General features: G+C 35.1%; 1 protein-coding gene and 2 long non-coding RNA genes across 4 annotated transcripts; all 3 read right to left on the reverse strand.

The window, feature by feature from the left end:
- Positions 1 to 423: 423 nt before the first annotated feature.
- LOC141712602 (L-ascorbate peroxidase 3-like) lies at positions 424 to 2,968 on the reverse strand. Its single transcript, XM_074515599.1, has 9 exons — positions 2,786 to 2,968; positions 2,131 to 2,255; positions 1,939 to 1,988; positions 1,597 to 1,662; positions 1,465 to 1,513; positions 1,208 to 1,290; positions 1,035 to 1,114; positions 836 to 938; positions 424 to 749 (listed from the first exon to the last, which is right to left on the reverse strand). Exons 1-9 carry the CDS (start codon positions 2,914 to 2,916, stop codon positions 561 to 563), a joined length of 876 nt encoding a protein of 291 aa, XP_074371700.1. The 5' UTR covers positions 2,917 to 2,968; the 3' UTR covers positions 424 to 560.
- A 7,226-nt stretch (positions 2,969 to 10,194) lies between these two features.
- On the reverse strand, positions 10,195 to 11,075 carry LOC141710819 (uncharacterized). The gene is made up of 3 exons (XR_012571073.1): positions 10,770 to 11,075; positions 10,626 to 10,688; positions 10,195 to 10,360 (listed from the first exon to the last, which is right to left on the reverse strand). It is a non-coding gene; the product is annotated as an uncharacterized LOC141710819 (long non-coding RNA).
- An 88-nt stretch (positions 11,076 to 11,163) lies between these two features.
- LOC141710820 (uncharacterized) lies at positions 11,164 to 13,108 on the reverse strand. 2 transcript variants are annotated; one of them, XR_012571074.1, is made up of 4 exons: positions 12,744 to 13,108; positions 12,390 to 12,596; positions 11,834 to 11,933; positions 11,164 to 11,454 (listed from the first exon to the last, which is right to left on the reverse strand). It is a non-coding gene; the product is annotated as an uncharacterized LOC141710820 (long non-coding RNA). The 2 variants fall into 2 exon arrangements; XR_012571075.1 differs by lacking the exon at positions 11,834 to 11,933.
- Positions 13,109 to 17,266: the final 4,158 nt, after the last annotated feature.

Genomic DNA, 17,266 nt, shown 5'->3' on the forward strand with positions numbered 1-17,266 from the left:
ATCGCAGACTCTGAGCATGCCATTCTTGTTGGAGTTACGGGTTCAAGTGGCAATTTTGGATAGGTTGTTGAGGCCATCGGTGATGTGTTCCTGATACTGACTATTCCTAAAAGATTGCAATGAGGCAGGTGTTCAAGAAATTACGCTGTCCTCAAGTCCAAAGGCCTGATTTACATTATTAACAACTAAGCTATGTACATTTAGTTTTGCAGCGGAGATCAAATCGATCCCCTTTTCTTTAAACTTAGTAGGAGCTAAAGATGTTATTTTTGTGGTTACCTATGCGTATTGGACAAGTAGCAGTCCTATTAACAGTGACTCAGAATTCCAGAACTCATGAGCATACACATCTAGTGTATTTTACTGCAGCTCATTTAAAGTTAAGAAACACAACATTTATTGTTCTCATCCTGGTAGCAGTGGTTTTGTTAAGTTAAAGCATTTCATTGATCATCATTTTCTTATAAAATAACTTACATAGCAAATTCAAGTGTAAATTTAGGAACGATATTGGCATCATTTCTCTTGAATATTCTATAATGATGCTATTAACCTTTTTCTTACTCGACTCTCTTGTAAGTTTCATAACAATAGCTCAGGAACACTACAAATGCAGCAACAGCAACTCCGACAACTGCTGTATATTTTGAGTTTGTTGTCCAGGGACAAGAGGAAGAGGGCGGAGAAAACCCCAACTCCGACAGTTTCTTGTGTGATTCAGCATAGTCTTCAAAGAATTTTTGCTCATCCTACCAAAAATTAATAATTGTTATCAAGCTGTGTTCGGACAACAGATACAGATAGGCCTATGCATACATTTTGTAGTCCATAATACCTGTGCATATTTTTCAACATAATGACGGAACTGGGAGTCCTCGAGTAGAGATTTATCAGTAGGAAGTTTTAGTAATCCATTTGAATCCCCGTTTAGAAGCTCCCTGATTGTTGTTTAGGAGAGAAATAGTTTACGGACATATTATTGCATAATGTACTGCAAGAATACAATCATAGGTAGCTTTGAATAAAATTCTTACACAAAATATGAGTTATCAAACTTGAGTGGCTCCTTTGTCCAAGCTCCATCAAAGCCTGATCTATCAGCATGTGCTTTTCCCTGCAACAACATACACAAACCTATGATTTTGAGTAAATTTTTTATATAATTGACAGTGCATATTTTGATGCAAATCGGCTAAAAGAAAGTTACCAGCGTATGCCCCCCAGATAATGCAACAATATCCTTGTCTGATAATCCCATCCGATAAAAGATGTCCCTTAAATGCAACGAGCCTGCAAGAAATTTACAAGGACATGTGACTTGCATAAATGGTAAACAAGCTTGTGCATACGATTTTGCTTAGCCCCGTGAGTCTGGTTCATTCACTAATAATATCAAATTTTCCCTCATGTTCACAAGTGTATACAAGAAACAATTCAACATGATCTATCATTTCAGTAACATACCTTGTTTTGCATCAGGAAGACGCCCTTCTTCTGGAGAATTAAGCGAATCCTGGTTAAGGAAAACTACATATATGAAATACTTGATATAAAAATGCGGTGAATCAAGACTGTGACTGTGACCTTAAAACATACCTTTCTTCCAGGAACAAAGTCGATAGAAGGGCCTCCTGTGACCTCAACTGCAACAACCCCAGCTAGCTGAAATTTTAAGATAGACTGCGTGAAACTTCAACCGGATTGTTTTGTACAAGAAAACAATCCGCATCATTTGACAATTATGGTTGCGTTAATTTATAATGAACCCAAAGACAAAGAAGAATAAAGTATACAAAGAAGAGGATAGGGAGACAGGGGATAAGTATACCAAGAAGAATCAGCAGAACTGGTCAGCTATGGCAAATGCTAATTACCACAACTTATAGACAGCCTATAGGAAATGCATTTCGGATTTATTTGTATTTATTTCTTAGTCACCTGGTAAAGGTCTGCATACGTGATCCTCGGATTCTTGGCCTTTATTTCTTCTGAAACAAGGACAGATACAGAGAACAGCTTAACTAGATTGTCACTGTAGTTTCAAGTAAGATTTTTATCTGATTTAAATGTTAATGTGTGTCATTCCTAAATATCTCTCATTTGTTGTCAAAAATGAACAAAGAGAAGTACCACATAATTGAATTGCAATTTGCAAACCACTGTTGGCGGCATGCTTAATCTCTTGCTCATTCCTGATTGAGCCATTTGGGCCTCCTGTCTTTGTTTTAGCATCGTAAGTGCCCGCATCATGCCACCTGCAAATCAAGACGTCTGGATTAATGTACTATGTCTATGTGTACCGGTATGTTAAGTTATCAACTCGTTCCAAACTCAAGGTGCTAGAAGAAAAACTTAAACGTATATAACCATAATCATGCTTATGTACGTTTTAATAAGCCCGTTTTTGGTAGCCAAGTCGAGCATTAAGAGGACTAAATATAAATTTGAAAATGACACATATTTTTTCATACTAACAATAAACATCGACTTTTACAAATTTATCTCTAGGAAGTGCCACGACAACAACAAAAAAACACTATAAATGAAGAAAAAAGCTAGAGGTATAAAATGAGTTACTAAAATAGTTAAAAATGACACATGTCACATATTGGTTGGCTAAATATAAATAGACCTCTGCAAGTTACATTAATAGGACCAATTGAAATTTTTCATTTTGTCACATCACCCATGCAATGTTATTTTGTGACAATTTTTTGTAACTTTTTTTTATAACTCTAGCATTACTCATAAATGAATAACAAATGCGGGGACAGTGAATACGTACGCCAAGCGAAGCATGATGGGGGCACATCTGTTGTTAGAGATGAGAGCACGAAGTTGGCGCCGAGCCCTTTGTACCACCTTCAAATACTCATCATCTACATAATTTCTTGATGTTGCCTCTACCAACACCATTGATAATAGTAAATTTATATATCGTTACAAATCTAACACCACCCCGCATACGTGTATATATACAATCTGGCGCTTCTTAAGTACATTGACAGACATCTTAAAAACAAGAAACGAATATATGCCGAGCGTGTTCAGCCAAGAAAGAATAAGTAAATGTGAAGAAGTTCATAATACCAGTACTTGAAAAACAAGCAAAACTCAAGAACAACTTAATTTTTTTTTAATATATGTTTTACAAATTATACTATTGGGTTGCGGGCCTGGGCTTAGACAACTCAGAACCGGGATAATGTATCTTACCATCTCTTATCTTATAAACATAGGACCATAGCAAAAGGGCCTGGTTCATTACAGAATTTAGATAGGCCTACATATATTAAGATAATGTTATCACTTGCGATTATATACTGACATTTCCAAAAAAATCTATTATAAAATAGGACTTAAGAATTTGTTGTTCGTTTTATGTGGCATGACATCATTGATTGCCTACCTATTGAAGTTTGGAGATTGCCAAAAGGTTTTCTATCTATCAAAGTTGGCAACATCCTGTCAACTTCCTAAATTAGCAAAAACTCATAAAAAACATATGTGTATATTACTTCATCCACTTTTATATTGAACTAAATATAAATTAATATAGAGAGACCACATGGGCAAGTTTTAAAGTTGGAGCAAAATTTTAATAAATATTATCAAAAATGTCATGGATGTGAGAGAAAATTAAAAAATAATATATTTAATAATTTGTCATGATTTGACAATTTTGTTAGTAATCTCTATTGGAGATGTTCTAATGGGCCCTTAATCCTCATATATATAATATTATAATAACTATAATATTTTCATATTAAATTGAGTTGTACCAGTGTTTATTTGTAATTTATAAGTTCATGTTCTTATTTGGTACATTAATTATTTTTTTTTTAATTTGTTCATTCGTATGAGTAAGTATAAAATTATGTATAGTTTACACTTAGAATTTGTTCCGGGGGAATAAGACAATAGTTCACACAATTAAGTTATGGAAAATATATCAAAAATATTCATATTGTAACTTTATTTTAAAAAATGCTGTTACACGGAAACATTGTGTACATAGTTAAATTTTTGCACATACAATACTATTACTTGAGTAGAATATTGTGTATTATATATTTATCATATTACATATTATATATGAAATTAGGTTAAATGCTTAATGCTTATTTAATTATCTCTTGTCAGTCTCAAAAATATAATCTCTTGTCAGCTGCACAGTTTAGACGATCTTGTTTTCCTGAATAGATTCGTAGTATTATTTTTGTCCTGGTGATAAATTAATACAGAGCAATTTCTTTTAAAAAAACAAGAATGAAAATGGGGGTAGTGTACAATCATTTTTAGGATGATCTGGTAATGTAATGAGTAATGACCTGGGCCACATGCTGTGTGCAAAAGTTGAGTTAAAAAATGATGAAGAGTACCTTAAAAAAATAATATATAATTTTTAACCAAATCAAAAATTGTTGGTTAAAATAATATAAAATAAATATTATGTAAAATTTATTGAAAATTCTTAAATTTATGCTTACCGCTGGTTCGACAAATTTGGCCAATGCGAGAAGGTTGACTATAATTTTAGTTAAAGATTTTAGATGGTTGGAGTGTCCAAATTTATACATATTATATAAAATAATTACCACGATTTTTTTGCTAAACTTTTTTTTATTGAAGATGTTGTAAGCAATAATAAGGTTTATAAAATTTGTGCTTTTTAAAATTCAAAGTACCATATCACAATCAGATATTCTTAATATATGTGTATTAACAATACTAACTTAAATCTCGTGCGATGCACGGGTTCCATTAATATTTAAATTTTTTATTTATCCTGTTATATTATAATTTTAAAATTATTTATATAAATATATAATAATAATAATAATAATAATAAATTTATAAAAAAAGTAATAGGATAACGTGTGGTCGTAGTTTAGTAGGATAAATATATTATAGCTAGTAGTTTAACAATTTAGTAGTTTAACTGATATATAACAATTTTTTATTTTTTTTAATAATTGAATAAGTGAGATAAGTAGACTATGTGTATAGTAGTTTAATAATTTAATAGTTTAGCGGATATATAACATTATTTATTTATTTTAACTAACAAAATTAGGGAATAACTGATGAACCAAATTATACTTCCATTCCGGTTATTATAATATATAGTATGGATTTGTTATGGATTAAAAACTAGATCGTATTTATTGCTAGGGTTCGTGAGCTTCGAGTCTCGATTTGATTGCTCTTGTGTTTCGTGACTCAATCTACCTTAACAAGATGCCTACGTACCTCGTTATTTGTCAAGGATCAAGTCAAAAAACATAGTTCTGAATTGTGGGGTGAGGGCCCTTATATAGGCATGGGATGCCTTTGAATTCGGTTAGGGTTAGGAGACTTGGTGGACAAGTCTCAGAATTAGAATGGACTTTGGAGTTCTAGGAAGTAGGAAACTGATTCCTTATCATATGAGATTCTTTGGAGGCCAATCTCCAAGAAATTGTGTCTTTATTTGGACTCTAATTATCAGCTGATTTATCCCATATTAATCAATTACGAAATTAATTAATATTCAGGTTTTTGGGCCCTTTATAATGGGCTTTTTGTCAGCCCAACTCGAGTATAATTACACTACTAGAAAAAGTAGAATAGACATCGTCTCTTTTACATCGGTTGCTTATTTCACCGATGTAAAAAGTATTTTAGACATCGGTTTTGAGCAAGCGATGTTTTTTGTGCTTATAAACATCAGTTTATTAGAAGAACCGATGTTAAATATTTGTTAAAAAAAATTCAGCAGCGCGCCTTCCCCATTCCCCCTAGCCAAAATTTCATTCCCTCTTAAATTTTCCCCGTTTTGCCTTAGATTATTTTCAACTTTTCCCCCTCTTTTCAACTTTATCCTCAAATATACATTTAAAAAAAACATAAAATCAAAAATCAAAGCTATCAAAATTATCAAAACTTTCTCTCTGACGGAAGAACATCTCTCTCTCTCTCTCCATCACTCTTACTTCCCCTCTCCACCCATCTTTCTGAACTCTCAACGTAGAACCCTAAATTCAAAACCTAACTTTCCAAATTGAAACCAAGAACTCACAATTAAGATCCCTAATTTGAATTATATCTTTCAATTACATGAACCCCAACTCTTGTTTTCAATAAATCGTTAGATTTGTGTTAAGTAGGTGCAGATGAAGTTCCAGTCGGCCTATCTATGTTGTTATTTATCCTTATTCCGCTAAGTGGTTTTTAAATTTCAATTTTTAGCTTTTTAACAGATTTGTTGTTGTTTTCAGTTATATATATAACTAATTGTGTCTCTTTTTCTTTTATTTTTGTTTCTACACTTTTGTTTTAGTTTTTTTTTGTTGTGTTTTTGTTATTTATTGGATGTGAATTACAAAGAACTAGTAGTGCTCATGGTGATTACTGTGAAGAAAGCCCGTTGCCTGTTATCTGGGACGCGTTACCTTCAATTACGGTCGTCGGAGGACAGGGTACTCTTCTTTTCTCCTTGTTTTTTAGCTCTGTCTATAACATTATCGTTATATTCAAGACGAATTTGTGAGCTATGATAAGTCAGGTTTTCCGGTTAATGCTGAAGATGTTGTTCCATATGATATCAAATCAGTTTGGTGACTGCTTGTCATATTTAACTGTTTGAAACTTACTACTTTGTTGTAAATTTAATAAGTCATAATAAGGAGATGCTTGAAACTGACATTCTGCTATTATTTGCTGAAGCCTGGTGGCTCTACCTCTTGCATTTTTTGATGTTCTGTATATAAACAACCATTTATATTGTGTGCTATATTTCAGATAACAAGACTAACGTTATTATGTCTGAATAGAGGTTTCGTACTTCAAAATACGTGACTGGGATGTATAATGATTGCACTTATCCTTTGCAGGCACTCACTCAAAGCGATAATTTCCTCAATAAATTAGGCATCGTGAAAGAAATTGTGGATGATGAAGCGGTTTCTGCTCAGGTTGTATTAGTGGTGTCATTATTATCTTCTTGCAAATTGTTTGTGACCTGTGTTGGTTCTCTCAACAACTTTATTCTTCCAGCTTGTTAGTTCAAATAAATTGGAAGAAGTGGGCGTTATTGCGAATACTCGAGTGGCAGAAATGTATGGGCTTAATTTACTCACTGAAAGTATACAGGTATGATCTACTTCAATTAATCAAGTCTTGTTTCCTTTCAATTAGCTTCAAATTAAAACTAACTAATGGCTAGTGATGATCTTTTAGGTAGAGATTGACTGGAACTTTTGTCCAACCAATTTCTACGTCAAGCAATCTAGTTCTTTTAATGTGTTAAGTGTCAACAAAGTTGTCGAAACAAAATTGTACATGTCGGGCAGAGGATAGAGTTAAAATTTCTAAATGCCTAAACTGATCTCTTCTTGTCGCATTTTTACAATGCCTTCATTATGGAATTGGGCAAGTTTGATATAAGTTAATTTTGTTGTCTATCCGACCAGTTCAATTATTATTTATCTATTATTGTTTCTTTCGTTTAATACCAGGTTTTTTGCTTGAGTATAGATTGTTGAATCCCAAGATTGGCCTGAGATTATGAAGTATGCTGTATTGGTTTTTGCCCAAGACTATAGATAGGAGGAGCTCATCCAGGATTTGTACAAGAGCTGGAAGAATCCAAACATGGGAGGGACTGAAGTACACGGTGGCACGATAAGGCACGCACACATCAATACATTTGATTGAAAGAAGAGTTATGTTATTCTTTCTTCAGAATAGTAAAGATATAAATTACTTTGGTTGTTATTCTTTATAATAGATGTCGGATTGTTATTGTTGTATCTTTGAAAATTATATGTTTCTGGTTTTTCAGTCATTGTAAGACTTTATCATCTTGATTTGGTAATGATAACTGAAGTTTTGCAATTAAAAAATATATTAATTTTAAAATGTGCATTAATAAAACAAGTACATACATCATTGCAGTGCAAAATGATGTCTATCAAAGCTTAATACATCAGTTTTAGTTGAACATTTACATCAGTCGCATCAAACAAAACCGATGTTAAATACTACAATAAAAAAAACTTAAAACAAAAAACCGATGTTATAAAGTTTTTAGACATCGGTTTATGACCAATAGATATCAGTTTAAAGTAAAGAACCGATGCGAAAATTACTTTTATATCGGTTTTAATTTAAAACCGTTGTTACTGGTATTAGTAACATCAGTTTAATAGGTAAATTGAAATATTATGCTTAACTCAAATATGTTTAAATTGATAAATCTATCATTATATGATAATATATGAAGATTTAGATGTGCATGAGAAATTCAACATTTTTAAAAACTGATGTTATAGTATTCTTTAACATCGTTTTAAAATCGATGTTAAATGGGGGGCCTTTAACATCACCCACGAAGATATCGGATTTTTTTGTTCATAGACATCGGTTTTTAGCCGATGTTTATTCCACATTTTCTAGAAGTGTTAATGCGATATTAATTACGCAATCAGGGTTTAGTTTACTTCCTATCATTTTCCCCCCAATTTCTGGGAAATCGTAAAAGATTTAGTAGAAGTTAAGTTCATTTGTTCCCTTATAGGGTATCTTTTTTTACGTTAAGTGTGGAGCGACCTGCACATTCACAACAATTTGCCTTGTACGTTGCTTCAAGGTAGTTTTCAGTGCTTCCCTAATAATTTTCTTACCTCTGCTCCTAATTTTTTAGGAATTTTCTGGCACTGTTAAGGTTTTCCCTTATTTTTTTGGGATTTTTCCTTAATTTTCAGGAATTTTCTAATTTTTCTGAAATTTCTAGAATTTTTCTTTATTTCTACCCTTTTCGACCAGGATTCTAGTCGTTTAAATGACCTGGATTCTAGTCAAAATTTTGGCCAGCCCCTGGGGTCTGGTCGAACACATTCGACCAGGATCCACGACCAAGATTTCGATCACGATCCTAGTCAATTGGACGACCTGGATTGTGGTCGAAATTTGGTCAGCCCCTGGGTTCTATTCGAACAAAATCGATCAGGATCCATGAATAGGATTTCGACCAGGATCCTAGTCGATTGGACGACCTGGATTGTGGTCGAAATTTTGGTCAGCCCATGTGTTCTATTCGAACAAAATCGATCAAGATCTATGACCAGGATTTCGACCAGGATCCTAGTCGATTGATAGACCTGTATTCTAGTCATTTCAATTGGCATTTTAGAGGCTCATGTTCGAAGATTTTCGAGTATGAGTCACGACCTGGATTTTGACCTCGATCTTGGTCTTTTCCATGGGTCTTTTAGAGGCTCATGTTCGAAGTATTTCGAGTAGGAGTCGCGAACTGGATATCGACCTCGATCCTGGTCTTTAAAGTTTTACACTTAATCTTCAATTTGGATTGGGCCTCCATTTTCCTAATCCTATTTGGTTTGGGCCTTGGTTTTCCAAATCCTATTTGGACTGGTCCTTGGATTGGGCCTCCATTTTCCTAATCCTATTTGGATTGGGCCTCCATTTTTTCAAATCATATTTGGATTGGGCCTCGATTTCTCAAATCCAATTTGGATTGGGCCTCCAATATTCCTTTTTATAATTCTTTTAGAATTCTCAAGAATCTTCAAGAACATTCTGGAAAGTTCCAGAATTTGGGCTTTTTGCTTTGGGCTCCTACTTTTATGGGCTTTTTTGTCCCTTCAACTTCTTCTAGTCGCCTATATAAGGAAGTGAGTTGAGTCATTTTCTCCTCACTTCCACTACACCATAAGTGGGCTATTATAATGCCTAAATAGTTTACAATAGGCCCCAAAAGCGTTACAATAGGTCTATTATAACACCAGGGGGCGTTAAGTATACGAGCATTACAATAGACACCCTAATGTAACACTTCACTGATCTATTGTAACAGAGGGGAAAACGTTATAATAGGAACCTACTGTAATACTAACAGGCCCAAATGTAACACAAAATGAGTGATACAATATCTTGATCAAGATTGCATAAATGGGGCCCACGACTAATGGGGTATATTAATTTTATAATATTATTATTTTTAAATCTTATTCTCAATGGCCTAGCTTTCGATTTCATTACAATTTTATATATTTATAAGAAAAGCAAGTAAAATTACTTGAACATAAATAAGAACAATGTAGCAAGTAAAATTACATATTCATGTGTTTTACATAAGTTTTCTATGATTTAAAGAAAACAAGAAGAAAAAGAAAAGCCTTGCTACGTCTATATTTTTTTGCTGCATTTGACTTCCTTTCCACTTATACAAATATCTTCCATCCAAGTTTTTTTTATGTTGCTTCTGTCCAGGGCTTCTTCCTGATCCATGCTCTCTCTTGCTTTCAACATTTATTACAGCAGTGCTTCTGGTTCTGCTCGGTTTGCTCTAGAGAACCTGTTCAAAAAGAGGAATTTCTAATAAATCTCTAAATTAAAACATGTATAGGACATTCTTTTTTTCATCCCAACAGTATAAAAGAAGCCAAATTAGTGAACAACGGTATCTCATAGTCGAGCAGTACACACTTCACAATACAGCACAAGCCAAACTTTCATTTGCTAAATTTTGGCTCATACAAGTATCAGACTTTTAGCTCTACTCTGCTCATATAAGTATATATTGTAATACATGAGTAAGATCTTTTTAAAGTACTACTTACTCTATCGTAGTTGGTGTAGCTACAAACAGCTGTCTCTGTTGCCAAACAGCCCCTGTAGCACCCCTGAAAAGGTTCATAATTATCTAATGCACTGAACAAATAAACGAATGTGAGATAGAAATTAAAACAAGAAGAGTAACGCACCTTGAAGGATACATTCATGCTCCAACCCCAGGAAGTAGATCATTGCCATCAATGCTAGGATATTCAAGCCTGGATTCCATACCTATTAGGTTATCACCATTTTAAAAGGTATATTTAATTTTGAAAATGGGATAATCATTCCACTAAACAGACTGCTTTCTCTTCGATTTCTCCAAAGTTTCCAGCAAACCTATATTTATTGTCAATTCTGTACTCTGTCAACCTAACTCCTGACAAATGAGTCGGAGAGTGAGAGAATAAAATCAAGCCTAGATGCTGCATAACCAAAAAAATAAATAAAATAATAATATTTGATTAAACATAACACTTCCATGACAAAAATACTAAACAGATGATCTTATATGCAGCATCTGTAGGTTTATCTTTTACATAATCAATACGAAGATGTTATATTTATCCAAAAAAATAAAGATCTGCAAGTTTTTGTAGCAAGTATAAGCATATTTCGACCAAAATGCATATGATTTACTACACATACTCATATGGTTTTTCCATGAAGTCAAATCCAAAAATGTCGTCAACGCCCAGAGCTTTAAGCTGCAATATAACATTTAAGAGGTCCAACCTCTTGATCTCTGGTACTGTAGAATCAGGAAGCTTGTCAAATAAACTTTCTTGATAAAGACGGAAACATTTCCCAGGTCCTTCACGTCCAGCACGCCCACTGCAATACATGTGAGAAGTTAGAACAGACCATCAAAAACCCGAAACCACGTCATCTTTCACTTTCTTTTTAGGTATATTACTAATAATCTCAGTAAAGATGTAAAGAAGCTTCTTCATGCATCTATACATGAGAATTAAGATATTTTGTCAATAAACTATGACAATAATGATGCTACTCATTGTGTGATACTTAGAAATACCAGATGTATATTGTGTGACAATATTAAAAGTCAACACCAGGTGTATATTTTAAAAGCCTGGATTCCTTTTTGGTTATTAAGTGCATCCAGAGATCCCTGCATATATGCAATATAATTGAAGAATGCTGCATTTATATGTTTAGATTACGTAAACTATAACTGCTTAGCTTAACTAACCTGGGTAATCATTAAATATTGATACTGGTCAATAACACGAGATTGTATGCAGGAGCAGGAGCAGGAGCATAATTATTGGGCAGAGGCCTGGAGTCGGACTCTGCAGGATCGACAATCAATCAGTTTAGACAACGATTAAATAGTAGATTGTTGTATTATAAAATATTATCTAGTCTAAAAAATGCAGTGCTGCCTTGTAGGGAATGAAGATTCAGCATTTACCTATCCATTTCAAATCATACATTTCAAGAATGTTGAACTCAAATGTATAGGGCGTGCAATTTTTCTATACAATAGTTGTATCATATAAATTGAATTCTCATATTATGAAATCAACATGTAACACAACAAGACCATAATTTTTAACCTCAAATTCTATAAAAATGCAATTAACACAACTCAAATTAACTTAACTAATCATTTCCTTTGACTTAAAAGAGTAAGCAAAATCTTGAATAAACTCGTTCACTCAATCTAATCAGCTTAATCAACCATAGTAAACATTCATTTAATGCAGTAAAACAAAGCAAACACAAACCAATATTACAGAAATCACCTTCCTCGTCATCAATATCAGGCAAAGGAAAATCCAACCAAGTCTCGGGATGCATAACAACATCTTTAATAAAATCCACCACTCTATCTGTAACATCGACAGCTCCAAACTCATAATAATCCCTATTCTCCTCACCCTCCATTTGATTTAAATTCCTTTAATAAATAAGGACTATGCCTTTTCGAACCACCAAGGTTCGATTCTCCCCTACCACGTTATCGGAACAGATACTAAGTTATAAGCAAAAAGCTTGGCAAAAAAAAATTCCTTTAATAAAAAGACAAAAACGTGTCTCCTTCCTTTCATTTTGAATAGAAATAGATGGTTTGAAAGCAGTATAACAAGAATTAATACCACTCAACGGAGGATGGGTTTCAACGACGAACAAAGCTTCTGGAGACTATCCACCTTCAATGCTTCCACAATCACACTGCAAAAACAAAGATATGGAAAAGCCTTGCAAATAAAAATAAAGAGGGATTAGTTGAAGTTTAAGTAAATAAAAGCCCTAGTTGAACTCAAAATTGAAGAAATCCCTAATTTAAACTCAAAATCAAAGCCCTTATTTCAAAAACAAGCCCAACTAATTAATTAATTGAGCCCTTAAACATACGATAAGGTTGTAGAGACGGTGCGGTGAGGTTGCAAAGAGGCGGGGTGCGGTGGTCGTTGGAGAGAGAGAGAGATGGGAGAGTCGGATTAGAGAGTATGTTTGTCTTGAGATGAGCTTTGTGAGTATAATAATTCATTTTGGGGGGAAAGATGGCCGCCAATAATTCATCTACCAATTCATGTTTCATTTTTTTATATTTTTCTATTTTACTTTCTAAAATTAATTATTATATATTATATATTTTAAATAAAAATAAATAAAGAATCTTTTATATTTATGTGTAATTTATTTTTATAAATTTTATTATACTAATATATTACATTTTTCATTCACTAATAAACCAGAATATAATTTTAATACTAATTTATGATATTTTTTCATTTTAATATTTTTAAAAATCAAAAAAGTAACTATTGTAATACCAAGTGATGGTGTTACATGTTGTGCAACACCGACATTCCTTTGTAACACTAGCTTTATATCTATTGTTACACTAATCAAACAGTGTTACAATAGGACACAAATTTATTAGCTAATGTAACGCTCCTTGTAACACTTGTATTACAGTAGCCCACTTATGGCATAGTGTTCTCATTTCTTGCTTCTTGATCTCCTTCTAAAAAATCTAAGTCTTTTCTTTGGGTATTCAAAGCTTTCTACGACGATCTAACTTAGTTTCCCATTTACAAACCCTTGAATCTTCAAGCTTTCTAGGTATATCCATTGTGTTCTTTTTTTTTCCAAATATGTGCTTTAATTCTATGTCTCATATAAATTTTATGCACTTTATATGCATAGATTCATGCCTAAATTTGCTCTTTTCTGTATTTTCTATATGGCAGACAAGAAAATAGCTCGTTTGGCCAAAATGAACGTGGCCAGAAAGTCAAGCGAGTTTCCTATTCGATCAAGGTATTCCTCCTTGATCGATATGATCAACACCCGTGGGGACGAGTATCCTTTTGATGCTCATCTGGACGCATTTGATCATATCAATACATTCCCTGATGCCAAGGAGCTGGAGAAATTGACCAATGTTTTCAAGATTCAAAAGCCCTACAAGTTGATGTTCACAGGCGTCGCGGACAGGGCTTGCCATTGGAAGAAAGATGCTTTATATATTTTCAGGGACACACTCAGGGCTGGAATCAGGTTTCCCTTCCACCCTTTCATCCCAGTTCTTCTTGCAGATGTTGGGATTAACCTTTGCCAGCTTCCTCCCAACGCTTGGAGGCTAATCCTTTGTTTCTTGTCGCAATGTGCCCCCCTTCATCGCGGTTTTCAGGAAGATTTTTCAGTTTAAAAACAGCTCCGACAAGAATCCAGGATGGGTTACCTTAAATCAACGCCCAACCATCCCTCACATTGTTAACGGAAAGTCTATTCTTGACAACAATTTAGGCTGGAAGAAGGAATTTCTTTATGTGCTTTGGGAAGGCGGCGATTGGGGCACGCTCTTTCGCTCATCTTTTGGGCAAGTTGTTGATGGGAGCCCGAATGATATAGTGTTGTCCGAAGAGGAGGCAAACACCTTCAATCTCCTTACTCAGGATAATGGGACATTCCATTCCTGGGATCTTATCAGGGAGACAATCCTAGTTGAACACGGTCTTTCTCCCGTCTCTATGAGAAGTAAGTTTCAAATTCTTGCTTTAATTTATTTCGAAGTTTCTTCTTTCTAGCATATTCAACTGTTTCTTCTCCTTTTGTATAGCCACTGAGAAGATAGTGGAGGCGATTAAGCCTAAAGACTTAGAAACCACCAGGATGAAGCGGGCAGGGAAGGTCTTTAAATATCCACGCCTTGGGGATCGCTTCCCAGAATTTCTTCTCCAAGCTGGAGAAGGGGATGAGGAAGGCCCCATCCAACCCCTGCGCACAAAACAAAAGCCAGGGGCCTTCTTTTAGCCAGCATGGGGAATCCGGGGAAAGGACACAATTGTCGGAAATACGAAGCATGCCAAAGAATGGTCGCTTCAGTCTATTTCCCCAGTAGACTACAAGGATTGTGTCCTTCAACAGGATTTGGAGGCTAATGAGCTGTTTGGCACTCAGGCCCTGGCGACGGTAACTTGTTCTTGCCTTACCTTACCCCCTCTTCTTTTCTTTTTACTTTTATTAGGCGAAATTGATTTTGTTTCTTTCCTTTCCTAGGCAAACGTCCATTTCCAAAGGGCGCTTCACCAAACTAAGGCTTGGAAGGTGGCTTATGATGATACCACTAAGAATCTTGAGGAGGCCAATCAACAGGTCGAGAGCCTCAAGGCCCAGCTTGCCTCCTCAACTTCTGACTCAGAGACTGCTCGGGCCAAAATCGTCGTATAAAACTATGAAAAAGAAAAAAGGTTGGACGCCTGGATGGATACTCAGGAGTTCAATGACCTGATGGAGGAGCATGACGTCCTTACTCACTCTATGAGCTACAAGGAAGGCTGGGATGTTACGGTTGAGGTCATTCAGGCCGAATACCCAGAAATGCTCGAAGCAGAATCCTTCACTTACCCTCTTAAGATCCCAAGGCCGTGGGGAGTAACAGACAGGATTGTGGACCTTATTCACGAAGAGGAATGATGCGTCCCTTCTCCTGATCCCATAGCTTCTTCGTCCAAGGCACCAGTCGAGAGCCAGGGTCAGAAAATGAAAGAGCCTGAGTCTAGCTCCGGAGAGGAGGAATCCTCCTCTGAGGAAGAGGTCGGGTCTAGTGTGAAGAAGGCCAGAGTGGAAGAGCCTTCAAGATCAACATCTCCAAAGGTATCTGAGGATAGTTCTGAGGAGACTTCCGCGGAAACTTTTGAGGAAACTTCCGAGGGGCCAACTCAGGAAACATCTGAGGAGACTTCAGAGAGTGGCTCCGAGGAGTCCGGGCCTTCTAAACCGAGTGCTTAGCTTCACCTGTCTGTATTTCCTTTATTTTGTAAAATACTTTTTAAAATTCTGACTTTGTTACCCTTCAGGGTTTTATTTATGTTATTTCCTTTGCTTATATGCTTTTTTGCTAATTAGCAATTTGACCCTCACAGTTCTAAGAAACAAGACTGAAAACGATTTGAACCACACAGTTCTAAGAGTTATGCAAGACTGAAAATGATTTGAACCACACAGTTCTAAGAGTCATGCATTGAATAATGGAAACAAGACTGAAAAACAAATGGATATGACAGACTTGTAAATGTTACTAATGGCATCCCTATAATAGAGAACATGTCGTTCATTAAAACATGAATCTTGCTAAGTAAACCATAATGTGGCTTTTCAAAGTTTGAAACAATTTCAACTTAAGAATATATATCTTGGTTTTTTTAAACCTTTTATAAAATGGGTTCAACCCTTAATAGTCATGAACTAAAATGTGAATCCTACTAAAACTGAAATATAAAATCCTAAACAAGCAAAGCTTCAAGGTGCTTTTGAACCTTGTTACCACTATAGTGAGTACAAGCTATAGGTAGTAAACTTTCAGGTTTTGAGCATGCCAAGTCCGAGGTACTTCGTCCCCATCCATGATCTCCAACTTATAAGATCCTCTTTCTTGAACGCTCTTAACCTTGTATGGCCCTTCCCAGTTTGGGGCGAGCTTTCCTTTCTGCCCTACTCCAGAAGCTTCCACCTTCCTTAGGACCAAATCTCCTCGCTTAAAGAATCTCTCTTTCACCCTCAGGTTGTAATAAAAAGAGGTTTTTTTTGATATTCCACAATCTTTGAATGGGCCATATCTCGTACTTCATCTATTAAATCCAGGGCTAATCTTTATCCCTCCTCATTTTCCTTAGCTTTAAAAGCTTGGGTCATTGGGGATGAATGTGATATTTCCACTGGTACGACCGCTTCTTCTCCATATGCTAACATAAAGGGTGTTGCTCCGGTAGTGACTCTACAAGTAGTCCGATAAGCCCAAAGTATTGGCAGTATTTCATCCACCCAATTATTTCTGGACTTTTCAATCCTTTTCTTTAGCCCGTCCAGAATGATCCGATTGGCAACCTCTGTTTGCCCATGAGCTTGAGGGTGAGAAACGGAAGTGAATCTCAAGTCAATTTTGTTTTCTTCACAATACTTCCTGTACTCTTCATTATTGAATTGTGTTCCATTATCAGTCACCAAGATTCGGGGAATCCCATATCTGCACATAATATTCTCCCACGGGAACTGAGCGACTTGCTTAGTCATAATCTTTGACAGGGGCTTGGCTTCAACCCACTTGGTAAAATAATCAATTGCCACGATCAAAAACTTCCTTTGGGCGGTAGCCATGGGGAAAGGTCCG

This window comes from Apium graveolens, chromosome 3 (assembly GCF_009905375.1).
Source record: "Apium graveolens cultivar Ventura chromosome 3, ASM990537v1, whole genome shotgun sequence".
Classification (NCBI taxonomy): domain Eukaryota; kingdom Viridiplantae; phylum Streptophyta; class Magnoliopsida; order Apiales; family Apiaceae; genus Apium; species Apium graveolens.

Bases quoted from the DNA above. Each gene is read 5' to 3' on its own strand.
- LOC141712602 (XM_074515599.1), bottom strand. From the start codon at position 2,916: ATGGTGTTGGTAGAGGCAACATCAAGAAATTATGTAGATGATGAGTAT. The intron at 2,256-2,785 runs GTACGTATTCAC...CTTGATTTGCAG, and splicing joins CCCATCATGCTTCGCTTGGC to GTGGCATGATGCGGGCACTT. The intron at 1,291-1,464 runs GTATGTTACTGA...AATTTCTTGCAG, and splicing joins TCTTCCTGATGCAAAACAAG to GCTCGTTGCATTTAAGGGAC.